Here is a 16,235-nt window from a genome sequence, read left to right as displayed (position 1 = left end):
CATTGTCCAGGAATATCTGATGTTAATGCTGTTTTACCAAAAATGTCCAAGTTCCAAGGTCCTCAAATTAAAACTTGCCCCACCAGCATATCTGCATATCACTTCCCCATAATGCCTTAAAACCCCTTAATCCTTAAGCAAGATGGATTTGAGGCACCATTGTCTCCCATCATCTCAGCGCCTTTTTGACCAATACATCTTCCCTTACTCCAAACTCTGACATTTGGAGTTTGGGCTTCAAAGCGTTGGCACATACACTTGGGTTTTGTAACACAATTTCTGTGCTGACCTGGAGGGCAGTTTGAAATAGAAAAGGAAACCTAAACTATCATTTGCTAACATTACGCAGTTTCTGAGAAATCAGGGCAAATACCTCTACCAGCCAACACCCGGGACACTGTTTTTAGAACTGCATAGCTCATGAGCTTGACTCATTGTCTTTCCATTTCCTGTAGTGACATTTTAAAACCCCTTTCATTTTTGGTTTGTATTTCATATTCAAATCCTCTGCTGTCTCTGGGTGTAGGAGGCAGAGGGTATAAACAAAAAGGAAATCCCCAGGACTTGGTGGGGAAGAAGTTTATCAGAAACCAACACAGCTGAACTGCAGGACAGTTAGAACTCCTACAACATTCTCCTTGAGGCAGCTTTGTTACCAGCTCTAAAAGATACCCGCTGTTGATTTTACAGTTAAGGTAAGATTGGCGCCAGAGTGGGGGAAAGGTTTTAAAGGTCAGGATGTTTTAAAAACTTCCTATCCAGGATAGGATGCAGCTGAGCCTGATATGGAACATCAGACGTAACTGAAAACTAAATTGTGGTACTGCCAGGGAGTAGAATTCATTATGTGCCAGCTCCATTTGCTTGCTGCTGAGTTAGACACGAGCATATGTAGAGACCAACCCAATCACTAGCACTTTGGAACCCTTTAAAAAATGTTTTATGGCATTTTCCTTCTTTACACTTTTTTTCCTATTCCTACAGCTAGCTCACTTGCGCTTGCTCTCTCTCTCTCTCTCTCTCTCTCTCTCTCTCTCTCTCTCTCTCTCGCTAGCGGTTCTGCTGATATAAATAGACATTTTTTATTTACTTCCATTATTTCAAAAACGGGCTCAGAGTCTTGAGTAAAATGCAATGCCATATAGACAACCAGTTGCAGGGCTATTTCTTTCTTCCTTCCCTCCTTCCTTCCTTCCTTCCTTTCTTTTTTAAATAATTTCTTCAGAAACTTAGGCCATGCTGGAGAGCAGTATGTCTCAGATTCAGGAAGCAAAAGACTTTTTCTGCTTCAAGACTAGAAGTTCTAGTTTATCCCATGTACTCTCTTGCAGACAAGGCTGCACCCTGGACATGGCCTCGGAGACCCACATGCCAGGCCCAGTGTGCCTCATTGAGAACACTAACGGGAAACTAGTCGTTAATCCAGAAGCTTTGAAGACCCTGTCTGCCATTACCCAGCCTCTTGTCGTGGTGGCCATTGTGGGCCTGTACCGCACAGGCAAATCCTACCTGATGAACAAGCTGGCTGGGAAGAGCAAGGGTGAGTGACACAGCAAAGCTCTGCTGAGTCCCTTCTGTTTATCCCACATCCAGCATGACTATGGAGAGAGATATGAGGAGAGAAAGGTAGAGATGGGGAAGAATATTAAAAGGTAATGTTTGGGCCACAGCTGGCTAATTATCTTCTGAGATATAAAAGGCGGAGGTCTGTTCCTGAAATGTCACCTCTATTTTGTTTTGTTTTTTTAACTTAGTATATCATTGGGAAAAGCAAAATATTTTCTAACTATAGGGAGTAAGACATCAATAAAGTAACTTTTATATATATAATTATAAACTATTAAAATTTTACTAGTATAATGTTCTTGTAAAAATAACCTATCAAGTTGCCAACCCATGTGATAGTCTTAGTTTGCCCTCTTTCTACTGTAGTTGAGAGCAGTACTGGTTGTCGTTTTTTCCATGTACACATCTGGTTTTCCTCAAACCCTAGCTCCATTGTTAAGAACATCTCCAGCTTCCAGATCCCCTCATCTGTTACCACCTCTCCACTTCCCTTGCAGGTTTCTCTGTTGGATCCACGGTGCAGTCTCACACCAAGGGAATCTGGATGTGGTGTGTGCCTCACCCTGAGAAGCCAGATCACACCCTCGTTCTGCTTGACACTGAGGGACTTGGAGATGTAGAGAAGGTGAGGAACAAGGATTCTTTTTTGATTAACCTTCTCATCTCTTAATATCCTTTACACAGAGATTTTTTTGTACTTCCACTTTACCAGAGTATATCTTTTTTCCCCTTTCTATGTTCAATAGTCAAAGTTTGGAAACCTGAAGTGGGAAAGATGTATTTAGGAGCCAAAGTCATGTTGGCGAGACTGCATTAGTGTGGAGCTAGGCAGTTAACCCAAATGCAGAACGATGGTGTAAAGAAAATCACTGCATAAGTCTGATCCTGCAGAGAACAGTGATTAGCACTGGGCTCTGGGTCTGAGAAATTTGAGTTCGGCAGGGGCTCTGGCACTTGTAGCTCTCTCACATTAACAAACAAAGGTAAGTCTCCCTAAATCTTTGGTTTTCACTTTGGTCTTACCCATCTCATTGTTGAAGATACATGCGCTTTTCCCATCTCTGTGCCGGTGTTTAACAACCAGCCTGCTGGGAGTAGGGAAGGGAGAAAGCCTTGACTTGTAGCACTTGCAGTTTTCTAAATGCCCCCTTCATAGCTACTCCAAGCTCCCAAAGTGAAGCCACCAAACTCAGGGTTTGAAATCGATGTACACAATCAGCCCCTGCGGGCTGGTGTAAGTGAGCCCCAGCACGGGACGGGATCTTTGTTTTGAACTTCCCCTGTTGTTTAGTTCTTGTTTTGCTTTTGATTTACCATGAATACAATATGTTCAGCCTCAGTTCGTGCCTTTGTTTCCTCATCTGTAACATGGAATACTTATAAATCTATATCAGAGCATTTTTTTTTAAATATATTTCATTGATTATGCTATTACAGTTGTCCTATTTCCCCCCTTTATTCCCCTCTGCCCTGCCCACCTGCATTCCCCCCCTTTAGTTCATGCCCATGGGTTGTACATGTAAGTTCCTTGGCTTCTACATTTCTTATACTATTCTTAACCTCCCCCTGTCTATTTTGTACCTACCATTTATGCTTCTTATTCCTTGTGACCTTTTCCTTCTTTCTCCCCTTCCCGTGCTGATAACTCTCCATGTGATCTCCATTTCTGTGATTCTGTTCCTGTTCTAGTTGTTTGCTTAGTTTGTTTATGTTTTTGTTTTTTAAGTTTGGTTGTTGATGGTTGTGTTTGTTGTCACTTTATTGTTTATATATTTGATCTTTTTCTTACATAAATCCCTTTAGTATTTCATATAATAAGGGCTTGGTGATGACAAACTCTAACTTGACCTTATCTTAGAAGCACTTTATCTGCCCTTCCATTCTAAATGATAGCTTTGCTGGATTGAGTAATCTTGGATGTAGGTCCTTGCCTTTCCTGACTTGGAATATTTCTTTCCAGCCCCTTCTTGCCTGCAAGGTCTCTTTTGAGAAATCAGCTGACAGTCCTATGGGAACTCCTTTGTAGGTAACTGTCTCCTTTTTCTGATTTTAAGATCATCTCCTTATTTTTAGTCGTTGGTAATGTAATTATGGTGTACCTTGGTGTGTGCTTCCTTGGGTCCAACTTCTTTGGGACTCTCTGAGCTTCCTGGATTTCCTGGAAGTCTACTGCCTTTGCCAGATTGGGGAAGTTCTCCTTCATTATTTTTTCAAATAACTTTTCAGTTTCTTCCTCTTCCTCTTCTCCTTCTGGCACCACTATGATTCAGATGTTGGAATATTTAAAGTTGTCCCAGAGGTTCCTAAGCCTCTTCTCATTATTTTGAATTCTTGTTTCTTTATTCTATTCTTGTTGACTGTTTATTTCTTCCTTCTGGTCCAAACTGTTGATTTGGGTCCCAGTTTCCTTCCCTTTGCTGTTGATTCCCTGTATATTTTCCTTTATTTCACTTTTCATAGCCTTCACTTTTTCCTCTATTTTGCAACCATACTCAACCAATTCTGTAAGCATCCTGATTACCAGTGTTTTGAACTGTGCATCTGATAAGTTGGCTATCTCTTTGTTGCTTAGTTGTATTTTTTCTGGAGCTTTGATCTGTTCTTTCATTTGTGCCATTATTCTTTTTCATCTTGGCTTGCCTGTTACATAGTAAGGGGAGGAGCCTTAGGTATGCACAAGGGCAGGGCAACTCCGGTTGTAGTTTGTAGTGCTGTATGTGGGGGAGGAGTCCGAGAGGGAACAGTGCCACTAGTTCAGCTCTTCGCTGGCTTTCAATCACTTCCTGTTACCCACAATCAAATTGGGCCCTTCTGGTGCTGATTCCCGGGAGGGTGGGTTTGTGTATGTTCTAGGATGCTGTGGATCTCTCCAACGAACTCTCCTGTGAGATCGAGAGTTTCTCCCGCCAATGCAACACACACAGATGTTTTCAGTCAGAGGTTTTGAGGCTTTATTTCCCCGCACTTTAACCCTGGGTTGCATGCTTTGTCTCACTCTCCAGTTGTTCCTCCCAGTTTATCTGAACGTGAATGTGGGACCGCCCAGTCCACCAGCTGCCCATCTCCATCCCGCCTACCAGTGTGGATGAATGTTTCTTCTTTATCTCCTTTGTTGTCAGACTTCCATATAGTTCGATTTTCTGGCAGTTCTGGTTGTGTTTTGCTTTTGAATTTGTTGTTGTCCTTCTTTTGGTTGTGCAAGGAGACACAGTGTGTCTACCAATGCCTCCATCTTGGGCAGAAGTTCACACAGCATTGTTTTGAGTACTAGATAAAATAATGTAAACTGCTTTGTTTACCACAGTAACTTTGCAAATACCTGACTAGTTATAAGAAGGATTGGTGAGTTAACAGTATATGTTCCATAAAAATTATCAATGCTAATGATAGAGCTATTCTTTTAAAATTTAGGTTTCTTACAATTATTTTTGTTTGTCTCATTTAACATTGTACATCAGGGTCTTATTTTTAATGATTGCTCATCTGGGAATGCCATAAGACATGACTGTAATTTGTTCTGACTTCTAGGGTGACAAGAACAACGATACACAGATCTTTGCTCTGGCAATACTACTGAGTAGTACCTTCGTTTACAATACCATGAACAAAATTGACCAGAGGGCTATCGACCTATTGCAGTATCCTTTTTGATCCAGGATGGCATCAAAGCCAGAAAGAACTCTCCTATCTACCAGCTGCATTTATGAGTTCTTTGAACCAAACACACACAAAAAAAATATGGTAAATATTAAAAGTACGAGGAAATGAGCCCTTATATTTACTGACAAAATGAGGAATTGGTTATAACCAAAAGAGAACATAATGGTATAGAGATGTATGGTGTTCAATATGGGTTTAGCTACAGTCCTATTCTCACCAGTGTTCCTTAACTGTATCTCAGTTTTGTAACAGAACTGTCAAATCTGCTGAGGACACTGTCCTCACCTGATCTTGATGGAGTTGAAGATGCAGCTGACTTGGTAAGCTTCTTTCCAGACTTAGTGTGGACTCTGAGAGATTTCTACCTATCCCTGGAAGCAGATGGACAACAGATCACAGCAGATGTGTACCTGGAGAATTCACTGAAGCTGAAGCCAGGTAACAGGGCCTTGAGTTTTGGAAAGAGAAAGAAAAGTAATACAAGAATATCTCTGGGTATATATGGCTACATTTATAGTTTCCTATCTTTGCTCACCTGGCTAAACTGCCAAGTAAGTAATTAAAGTAAACCAGTAGATTCAATATTAAGTTGTATTACTCCCTGTTCTTGGAACAGGTTCCTTTTTTTTTTTTTTTTTCCTTTCCCCGATGGGTTACCTTTTATCTTTTTGCTTGGGATTTGTAAAGAGTTGTTGAAATAAATAACATCAGGTAGAAGGAAAATTTATTCATGGGAAATCAATTAAAATGAATGCTAGTCCTATACTAAATAAATCCTATTTTCCTTCCCCAGACACTGATCAAAGTCATCAAAATTTCAATTTGCCCCGTCATTGTATACAGAAGTTCTTCCCAATAAAGAAATGCTTCATCTTTGACTCGCCTGCTCACCGGAAGAAGCTTGCCCAGCTTGAGACACTACCTGATGATGAACTGGATCCTGATTTTGTGCAACAAGTGGCAGATTTCTGTTACTACATCTTTCACCACTCCAAGACTAAAACTCTTGCAGGAGGCATCAAGGCCAATGGGCCTGGTGGGTACCTTTCTGAGGATTTTCCTTCAACTAAATGTAAAGAAAGGGGGCACTATTGAAAGTTTCTTCTTTCACTGTTAATGTTGAAAATGCATAGTCAGTTACTACCAAGAAAATTATATAAATCACATTTATAATTCCAGGGGGTACCAAAAACATTTCTAGGGATTATTTTAGTAATGCCTCTAAAGTAGAATAAAATAGGAATATAATCTGAAGAAAAGATCAAGTTAAAGAGTTCTATTCATAAGTGGTCTACTGTTGGACTTGAGTAATCCACCTGAGTTGGCAACATTTGTTCCATGAATATACAGGGTAGTTATGTGTCAAAGCCTTTGCTAAGCACAAAATTAAGAGAATGTATATATTCTCTGTAGAAATGGCACTTACTTGATACAAACATTAAACAAACAGAGGACATCTAAGCAGACATCTTGGTCCAGTTTTTCTCTGAAGACTCTGTGTCTCAGAACTCTATGAATCATTGCTCTACTGTAGAGCAACAGCTTCCAACTAGTGTGCCTCAAGATTTTTTAAAACATGCAATACTTGACTATTGAGTCAGGGGCACTGATCTGTTTTCCCTTAGATTGTCAAATAATAAAAACATGACAACAGCCAACACAACAATAGCCATCTGGTGTGAATGAATCAAAATTATACCTATTTTTTTGTCAGATTGGCAAAGAATATATTTTGTGTGTGCCACAGAATTTTAGTAATTAGTTTATGTGTGTGCTGTGAGTTGAAAAAGTTTGAAAATTACTTCTCTAAAAGGACAGTAAATGCAAACAAAAGTATGCAAAGGTCAAGGAAGACAAAAATGAAAGTTACAACAAAGAGGAAAGGGAACATGGTCTAATCTGCTCAGCTGGTGTTTTTCAGCTACCACTCATATCAGCTCTACAAACTGAAGTGGAAGGGAAAAGGGAGTTCTGAAGGGAAATGAAACCTGAGGAAGAGGGAAAGAAAGAGTAAAGAGGCAAAAGGCTGATCGATAGCGGTCTAATCAATGAATATGCAGAACTTTAACTATTTCCTCATTTCTCAATAGAAAAAGGGTGGCATGAGGATGATCACGTACATCCTGAGATTTCTCTCCTTTTTTTTTTCCCAAAGGAAGAAAGATTTGGATTCTTGATCACACAATTTCCCTGGAGGAAATAAACTTATTTGGGCCACTTGAATACTATGTAGAATAATGAAAAACTCAGGCAATGCATTGTTAAATTAACATTCTCAGAACTACCCAGTTTAGAGCATACCCTCTTTCTCTGCAAATAATGCAACCTTCTCTTTTCCCTGTGAAGAACTAGAAAGGCTGGTGCTGACCTACGTCAATGCCATCAGCAGTGGGAATCTGCCCTGCATGGGGAACTCAGTGCTGGCCTTGGCCCAAATCAAGAACTCAGCCGCAGTGCAAAAGGCCATTGCCCACTATGACCAGCAGATGGCCCAGAAGGTGCAGCTGCCCACTGAAACCCTCCAGGAGCTGCTGGTCCTGCACATGGCCAGTGAGAAAGAGGCCATCGAAGTCTTCATGAAGAATTCCTTCAAGGATGTGGACCAAAAGTTCCAGAAGGAATTAGGGGTAATTCTTTTTTTTTTTTTTGCTCTAGTCCATGGGGATTACAAGGTAAAGTATTGCTATGAAATGTGAAATGGGGACTTAATTAAGAAAAGCAATTCTTGTTAGACTGGATAATAATGACTATCGCTAATGTAACCAAGATATCATTGTTATTCTGAAAACAAAAAAACAAATAAATAAACGTAATTCTTCTGGGTCCTATGGATTCTGATACTTTCATACACACACAACTTGCCTTACAATGTTATACCCATAGACTAATTTTTTTGATATGTAGTATTTACTTTTATTTTTATTTTAATTTTTAATTTTTTATTATTGTTCAAGTACAGATGTCTCCATTTTCCCCCCATCGCTGCCCCCCACCCCAGCCATCCCTACCTCCCATGCTTGATCCTACCCACCTATTCTCTTTGTCCATGGGTCCTCTATACATGTTCCTTCACAACCCTTCCCCTTTTTCCCCTCATTATCCCTTCTCACCTCCCCTCTGGTTACTGTCAGTTTGTTCTTTATTTCCAGTGTCTCTGGTTATATTTTGCTTGCTTGTTTCTTTTATTGATTATAGGTGAGATCATATGGTACTATTTTTTAAATTAATTTCATTTCTTAAAAAATCATATTTATAAAGTATAAATTAACTTCCCTTTTATGTTAATCAAGTATACAGAATTGCCAAATGGATCTACTAAAAGATCATGTCTTTAGGTTTAACAGTATATACTCATATCATTTTAGCCAATTATTTGACTTCAACTCCTGATTGGGAATCCAAGGCCCAGTAAAATAGTGAAATAAGGAATGACTATACATGAGTAGGTTGCATTTAAAATGAGATCATGAGGCTAGAAATCTGTAATCTGAAGATCACATCTAAAGCAGAAAAAAAAGCAAGAGAAAGGGGTTTCGGGTGATTTGAAATTCAAAACTCATTTTTTTTTCTACTCTGTATGATTGACTTTTCTAGGTTTGGTAGGAAGGATATAGTCTTGCTATAGTCTCTAGTTTCTAGAAAAAAACATGGAAATTCTTTCTGAGAATCATTTCTAGACATACTGAAGTGTTGCTAACATCTTTTCATTGGCCTTTGTCCCTTTGAAGACCCTGCTGAAAGCAAAACAGGATGACTTCCGTAAACAGAACTTGGAGGCATCATCAGACCGTTGCTCAGCTTTACTTCAGAATATTTTTGGTTCTCTAGAAGAAGACGTGAAGCAGGGGATTTATTCAAAGCCTGGGGGGCATTGTCTCTTCATGCAGGAGACAGAAAAGCTGAAGGCAAAGTACTATCAGGAGCCGAGGAAAGGAATACAGGTATCCCTAGTTACGTGCATTAATTGTATTGGGGGCTGGGAGGGGGGTTTCTTTCAAAATCCAGTGAAGAGAAGAATAAAGTATTTGTGCTCTGATGATAGCTGGGGAATTAAACTGAACTATCACCATAGTCACCAGACTTTTACTGCAATGGTCAACATTCATTGCAACATAGGGACTTTTCTGATTACATAAGACAGAATTCCAATAATTGAAACTAATTTAAAAAAAAACAGAAAAACTTGTAATTCCCTAGCTTGCATGAAATGTTTAAATTTAGTTACAACTACAGCTGCATTCAGGAGTTTAAACGATGTCATCAATTTTTCCCCTTCTTTTTTTTCCTTTCCAACTTCCATTGAGTTTTCTGTTCAGTTTTCCTCACTGCTGGTTTCATTCTCAGGCATGGCAGCAAAGATGACACCAACATCTCCATGCTTAACTAGATTTTTTTCCCTCAGTCTCAAAGGGGAGAGAACATCTCCCCCAGCATCCGCATCAGCCTTTAAAACACCGAAACTTAGCATTTCCTCACTTGTACCAAAGTTCTTTGTATCAAGTGGCCTTGGGTGCTCTGATTGGCCAGCCCAGAGTTTGTGCCCACCCTTATGACAGAAGAGTCTTGACTGACAGTTCCACTAAATGCAGGCTGAGCACTTATGGGAAGGAAAAGATGCTGGGAAGAAAAATAAATAAAAAGGTTTACAACTTTCTTCTAACTGCATGATTTTGGGGTTCCTAGGCTGAAGAAGCTCTGCAAAAATATTTACAGTCCAAGAAGTCTGTGAGTGATGCTGTTCTTCAGACAGACAAGGCTCTCACCGCAAGGGCGAAGGAGATGGAAGGTGAGAAGAAAATAGAAGAGATGCAAGATAGAACTTTCTGCACATTTTAGATTAATTTGGCCTGGTTTACCTGGGACCATTAAACTAGAACAAGAACAGCAAAGATGATTTTTAGCTCCTCAAGCTTTAACTAAGTAGGGTGTGTACTGTTAGCTGTGAAGGAAAAATAGCCCTAGGGAATTTTCTCTTTGCAGCAGCAGCAATAGCAAATAAGAGTGGGAGACAGAAGGAAGGGGCCTTTAATCCTAGAGAGGTTTGTCATTTTCTTCTTTCTCAGAAGCACGTTTGAGAGCAAAGGCTGCAAAGGATGAAGCACAAAGGTTGGAGATGATTCGAAGGCAGAAGCAGCAAATGATGGAGCAAAGGGAGAGACAGCATCAGGAGCAACTGAGACAAATAGAGATAGAAAGAGCCCGACGCCTGGCCGAGCAACAGAGGGCTTTGGAAAGGAAACTGCAGGTACTCATCCATTATTCCACCTCAGCATTTTAACATTATCCCTCTTCTCTGTATTGGTAAGAACATGAAGCAGTGACAAATAGGGAGAGGCAGCATACTATTCTGGCTCAAGGCAAGGACTCTGGAGTCAGACAGGCTAGGTAATAATCCCAGCTCGAATTATAGAGTCTGGGCAAGTTATCTGTGCCCTCTGTGCCTTAGTTTCCAATTGTGGAAAATAGAGGAAGTAATGATACCTATTTTATAAGTGTATTTAATAATTAAATGATTCAATGTTTGTGTTTAGATTGCTGCTGAGCACAGAATAAGCACTGTACTTTGTTAAATAAAATCCAAGGATATTTCTAACCCTTGGTAATTAGTCTTTTTTTGCTATGTTGTTAATTGCTATAAGCAATCTTTTCCTTTGGTCATAGATTAACTTGTTAAATTAATTTCATATTACTGTGTCTATGCCCCTGTCTTTGCCTTGATTGTCACTGGTTCTGAAGACTTTTAACTCGCAGAGTTTGTTTCATACAGTCCTTTATTATCATCACGCAATAAGCAGTAGCTCCTATTTACCAAGTACTGTACCAAGTACTTTACATACATTCCCTCATCTAATCTGTTCATTGTGGGGCAGAGCCATTATGTCTCCATTTTTCTGATTAAAAACATTAGTTCCAAAGAGATAACTAAATGCCGGTATCACATAATCTAGCAAGTTCTGAAAACTGCCTTCCTAGTGAGCGAGAGCTATAGTGCTTTTATTTCTGCAAGCCTAGTATGAAATTCTTATGTAAGCACCCTTTTGAGACAAAGTTCACCCCAGCTGTCCCCCAGGGTGACCAGTCTACCTATGGATCCTAGTTGGCCAGATGATGCTCCAAGACATTTTTGTGATTACAGCCCTACACTGAAGGGCATTAGGGTCAACCTGAGGTTCTTGATCTCCTCAGTCTTACCTCTACTTCTTCCCCACTTCCCCTGAAACGTATTCCCTGCTGTAAAGCTCAGACTCCTCACCTGACTGCGGATGGCACCTAGACACCCTGTTGTTGTATTAGCCTCCCCTCAAAGAACTAGATCTGACATTCCTCTGTGTATAAATGAAAACTGAAGTCGAGATGTGACTCAGACTCCCCGACCAGGAAGGGGGAAGGTACCTCTGAATGCAGTTTTCGAGACACCAATGCTTCAAGAATTGGAGATAGTGATGCTTCTGCAGCTAGAGAAACAGGTGTGGGAGAATTCCTCAGGTAGGAAACCAGGAAGGAGAGGTCAAATCAGTATAAATAGAAGGAAAATTTAGGAAATGTCTTTTTTTTTTTTTACTGATAACTTAAGAAAGTAAAGAAAATCAAAGATTTGGGCTTATCCTCCCCCTTCCCCAATAATGTGGATATTACTTTTTGTTAAGCTCTGTAGTTTCATTTCTCACTCTTTAGGAAGAGACTGCAAAGCAGCAGGAGAGAGTCGAAGCTGAAATGAGAAGACTTCAGTATGAGCTCCAGCAGCAACAGTACCATGCCAGCTCCCCAGACTGTATCTTACTCTAAAGCTAAGCATCAGAACTTCTTTTCATGTTTACCACCACTGAGGACAGAAGGAAACAAGACACTGTAAAACTTGGGACAATTCCCATTTAAATCACTTTCGTAATAATTATGTCAAACCTGTATATTTTTATAAAGTTATGGTGCTAATAATTGGTAAAATGAACATTTTAATAGTTTAAATGATGGTTACTTCCTTTAAAAGATTGTGAATTGTATAATAAGGGACATTTGATCACTACATTTGTTTGGTAGAGATATTGGGCTGGTTCTCGCAGGGAAAACTTTCTCTTGTACCCCAATGCCACCGTTTAATTTTCTCAGGGGAGATTGGCAGCGACCTGGGGGTGTGATTCACAATAGGCTAAGTCACATGGGACTTGCCCAAAGTCTTGAGCTCAGGTGGGCATCACTCCTGCTGCATTGTCATATGCTGGATGCCATCTGAGGGAGTTATCAATGGTAAAACAATTAACCTTGCTTCTTAGTGGAAACAACATAGGGTTCTCAGCTGGGAGGAAGCTGCTCAGTCTGTGGGCAGTGATGTGACTACTGATCGTGGTCAGTTGAGGGTTTGCTTAGGGAGGTTCCGAACTGTAAGCAAATAACACTGTACTGACATAGAGGTGCTCCAGAAGATAGAAGGGACTCTCAGTATGGAAATTGTGTCATAAGCTGAAGGGCTAAAGAAGCCCTTCCTTTATGTTACCCTCACCAAGGGCATAACCTAAGTAGGGCATTTTATATCATGAAACAATTTATACTGGGCTTAATAATTCTGTGTTGTGTCTTTATAATCCTTTAGAGCTTATAAATAAATGGTATAAGGAATGCCAGATAATGTGCCAAAATATCTGATGGGTTCAGTTTATTTTACACTTGCTTATAATGCTAAAGTTAAACTATCTTAATTCTTTGGACTCATATATGAAAGCCTACTGATTTTTCTTAAAAACTATAAATGGTATACATATATGTTTGTACATATTTTTAACAGTAAATAACCATAAAAATTTAAATAACTCTATTACTTTGTTTTTATTTTCCCCAATTGTTAAAAGTCAATGGGGAAGCCTTCTGAATTTTCCTAAGGAGATTAAGAATTATTTTAAGACTAAAAATAAAACGTATCTTCTTACATCTTTTTATTTGTTTTTTGTTTTATCTCTAGTAAAATAAGCTTTAAAATTATAGAAACATTACACAAAGCTCTATTTTAGTTTTCCTTAAATTGTTTATTTATTTATATAAGGAATTTCCCAGTTGAGTTATATTATAGGAGCTTAAACTTACTTAGTTGCTCAAAATATGACTTACATTTTTATAAAAGAAAAATGTAAATTTTAATCTGTCTTTTTTTTCTGTTCTTTGGAGACCTTTATTATGCTGAACTTCCCATATCAATGGGGTTGGTGAGGCTCAGCTGTATTTCCAGATTTGAACTGCACTTCAGAACGTGCCAAAGATCAGTGTATTCGTTCGAACATGTGCTGAACAATCCTCTGTAATTGCCTTTGCAGCCTGTGTAATTCATAAAAGACACAATAAAGTGCATCTTAATATCCAAGGAAGTGTCATAATTGAAAAGATGAATATTGTTTTCATTACTACCTCTCTTATAGAAATAAACAAAGGAAAACAAAATTTGAGACTAAGCAAAATTAAGTCACTTATCTCAGGTTCCAACCTTGGTACTGTTAACTTAGAAAATATGACAGATCCTCTGACTTCTAGTCCAATATTTCTATCATATCTTCAGGAACAACATGAAGGCTTTCTTTTAGAACCTACAGAAGTGCAAGTAGCTTTCACCAGTGGTCCACATTCTTTCCGACCAGCACTCCTGCCTCCCACTCGCCCCCAAATATTTTAATCTCATATGACTTTTAAAGTGGTCATTGGGTTAAGAAGGACCAGAAAATACACGTTAAGATGAACATTGACAGTTTCTTAAAGCTACCAAAAAACAGACTATATTTGGACCTTTACAGGGTTTCTTTTGTGAGGTCAACTGATTACGTTTTTTTTGTTTTATTTATTCTTGTTTATTCTATTTCAGTTGTCCCAACCTTTCCTCCTCTGGCCTCCTCCACTCAGCCCACCCCGCACTCCCACAGACCATCCCCACACCATTGTCCCTGTCCATGGGCCATTCATACATGTTCTTTGACTAATCCATTCCCCTTCTTTCCACCATTTCTTCCTCCCCCTTACCCTCTTGCAGCTGGCAGTCTGTTCCATGTTTCTGTGTTTCTAATTTAGTTTTGCTCGTTAGTTTATTTTGTTCATTAGCTTCTTATAAGTGAGATCATATGGTATTTGTCTTTCATCGACTGGCTTATTTCACTTAGCATAATAGTCTCCATTTCCATCCATGCTGTCACAAAAGATAGGAATTCCACCTTTCTTTCTGTTGCCTAGTTTTCCATGGTGTAAATGAACCAGATTTTTAAAAATTCATTCATCTACTGATGGTCACTTAGACTGTTTCCAACTATTGGCTATTGAAAATAGTGCTATGAACATAAGGGTGCATAAGTCCTTTTGAATTGGTGTTTCAGGATTCTTGGGGTATGTTCCCAGCAATGGAATTGCTGGGTCAAAAGGCAGTTCCAGTTTTAGTTTTTTGAGGAAATTCCATATTGTTTTCCACAATGCCTGCACCAGTCTGTATTCCCACCAATAGTGCACTAAGGTTCCCTTTTTTCTGCATCTTTGCCAGCACTTGTTGTTTGTTGGTTTATTAATGATAGACATTCTAACAGGTGTGAGGTGATATATCATTGTGGTTTTAATTTGCATCTCTCTGATGGCTAGTGATGCTGAACATCTTTTCATATGTCTATGGGCCATTTGTATATTCTCCTTGGAGGATGTTTATTCAGCCTCTTTGTCCATTTTTTAATTGGATTGTTTGTCTTCCTGGTGTTGCATCATATGAGTTCTTTGTATATTTTGGAGATTAAACCCTTGTCTGATGTATTATTGGCAAATATGTTCCCCCATACAGTTGATTCCATTTTCATTTTCATGATGGTTTCTTCAGCCTTTTAATTTGCAGAAGCTTTTTAACTTTATGTGGTCCCATTTGTTTAGTTTTTCCTTTCTTTCCTTTGCCCTAGGAAATATATTGGCAAAAATATTGCTATGTGTGATATCTGAAATTTTACTGCCTATGTTTTCCACTAGGACTTTTCTGGTATCACAACTTATAGTTAAATCTTTTATCCACTTTGAGATTACTCTATGGTATAAGCTGGTGGTCTAGTTTCATTTTTTTTTGCATGTACCAGTCCACTTCTACCAACACCATTTATTGAAGAGACTATTTTTACTCCATTGTATGCTCATGTCCCCTTATTAAGTTTTAAATGCAATAAAAGGCAGGGGAACAGATCCTCTCCTAGAGCCTCTGTAAGGGAGGCAGCCCTGCCAGCACCTTGATTATAACTCTGCAAGACTTCTGACTTCCAGAACTGTAAGATAATCAACTTTATGTTGCTTTCAGCCACTGTTGGTAGTAATTTGTTACAGCAGCAATAAGAAGCCAATATAACTTCTTTACTAATTCACAGTATTAATAGTTATTGTGTTAGCTAATATTTATTCAGGATTTATTATGGGTCAATTATGAATCCTTTGATAATATGTTTACTGTTCACTTACTATTGTGTCCAATGTGAAGTCGAGAAAATTAAGGCATTAGAATTAAATGAATTGTCTGAAGGCAATGCCACAGAAGGCATTTTGAAGCTCAACCCCCACATCCATTATCATCCTGTGATACTCTTTCTAGTTGTATTTAGGAAACCATAGAAATATTGAAAAATTAAAATAGAAAGTATAATTTCAAAACAGTCTGAACAGATTCACCCAAAAAGCAGACAAAGAAACCTCCAAAATGAAGTAGAGAAAGCATGATTTCTTGAATAAACTGATCATCGATGGAACAAAAAGTCCAAAAAATAGAATTGTACAGGTTTAAGATAGACTTTTTCCTAGGTGAGGGCAAATGGATGGTCATTTGAACAAAGATAAAGTTGGACCCAGACCTCCACTCAATACAGTAAAAAATAAAATCCAAATGGATAAAACTATTGAAACATGAGAGAGAAACATCGATTGGTTGCTTCCCACATGTACCCAGACCTGGATTAAATGGTCAATTAGGTATGTGTCCTAACTGGGAATCAAAGCTGCAACCCTTTGGTTATAGGATGATGCGC

At 38.9% G+C, this 16,235-nt stretch overlaps 1 protein-coding gene across 1 annotated transcript; it reads left to right on the top strand.

Moving 5' to 3' along the window:
• Positions 1-454: 454 nt before the first annotated feature.
• Positions 455-13,596, top strand: LOC112309293 (guanylate-binding protein 5). Its single transcript, XM_024565504.4, has 11 exons — positions 455-695; positions 1,332-1,540; positions 2,064-2,191; positions 5,095-5,204; positions 5,468-5,664; positions 6,020-6,262; positions 7,573-7,853; positions 8,955-9,167; positions 9,910-10,012; positions 10,290-10,471; positions 11,902-13,596. Exons 2-11 carry the CDS (start codon positions 1,351-1,353, stop codon positions 12,010-12,012), a joined length of 1,758 nt encoding a protein of 585 aa, XP_024421272.2. The 5' UTR covers positions 455-695; positions 1,332-1,350; the 3' UTR covers positions 12,013-13,596.
• The last annotated feature ends 2,639 nt before the right edge of the window (positions 13,597-16,235 follow it).

The sequence above is a fragment of the Desmodus rotundus genome, chromosome 3 (genome assembly GCF_022682495.2).
Source record: "Desmodus rotundus isolate HL8 chromosome 3, HLdesRot8A.1, whole genome shotgun sequence".
Taxonomy (NCBI): domain Eukaryota; kingdom Metazoa; phylum Chordata; class Mammalia; order Chiroptera; family Phyllostomidae; genus Desmodus; species Desmodus rotundus.
This window is presented reverse-complemented; position numbering and strand designations above follow the sequence as displayed.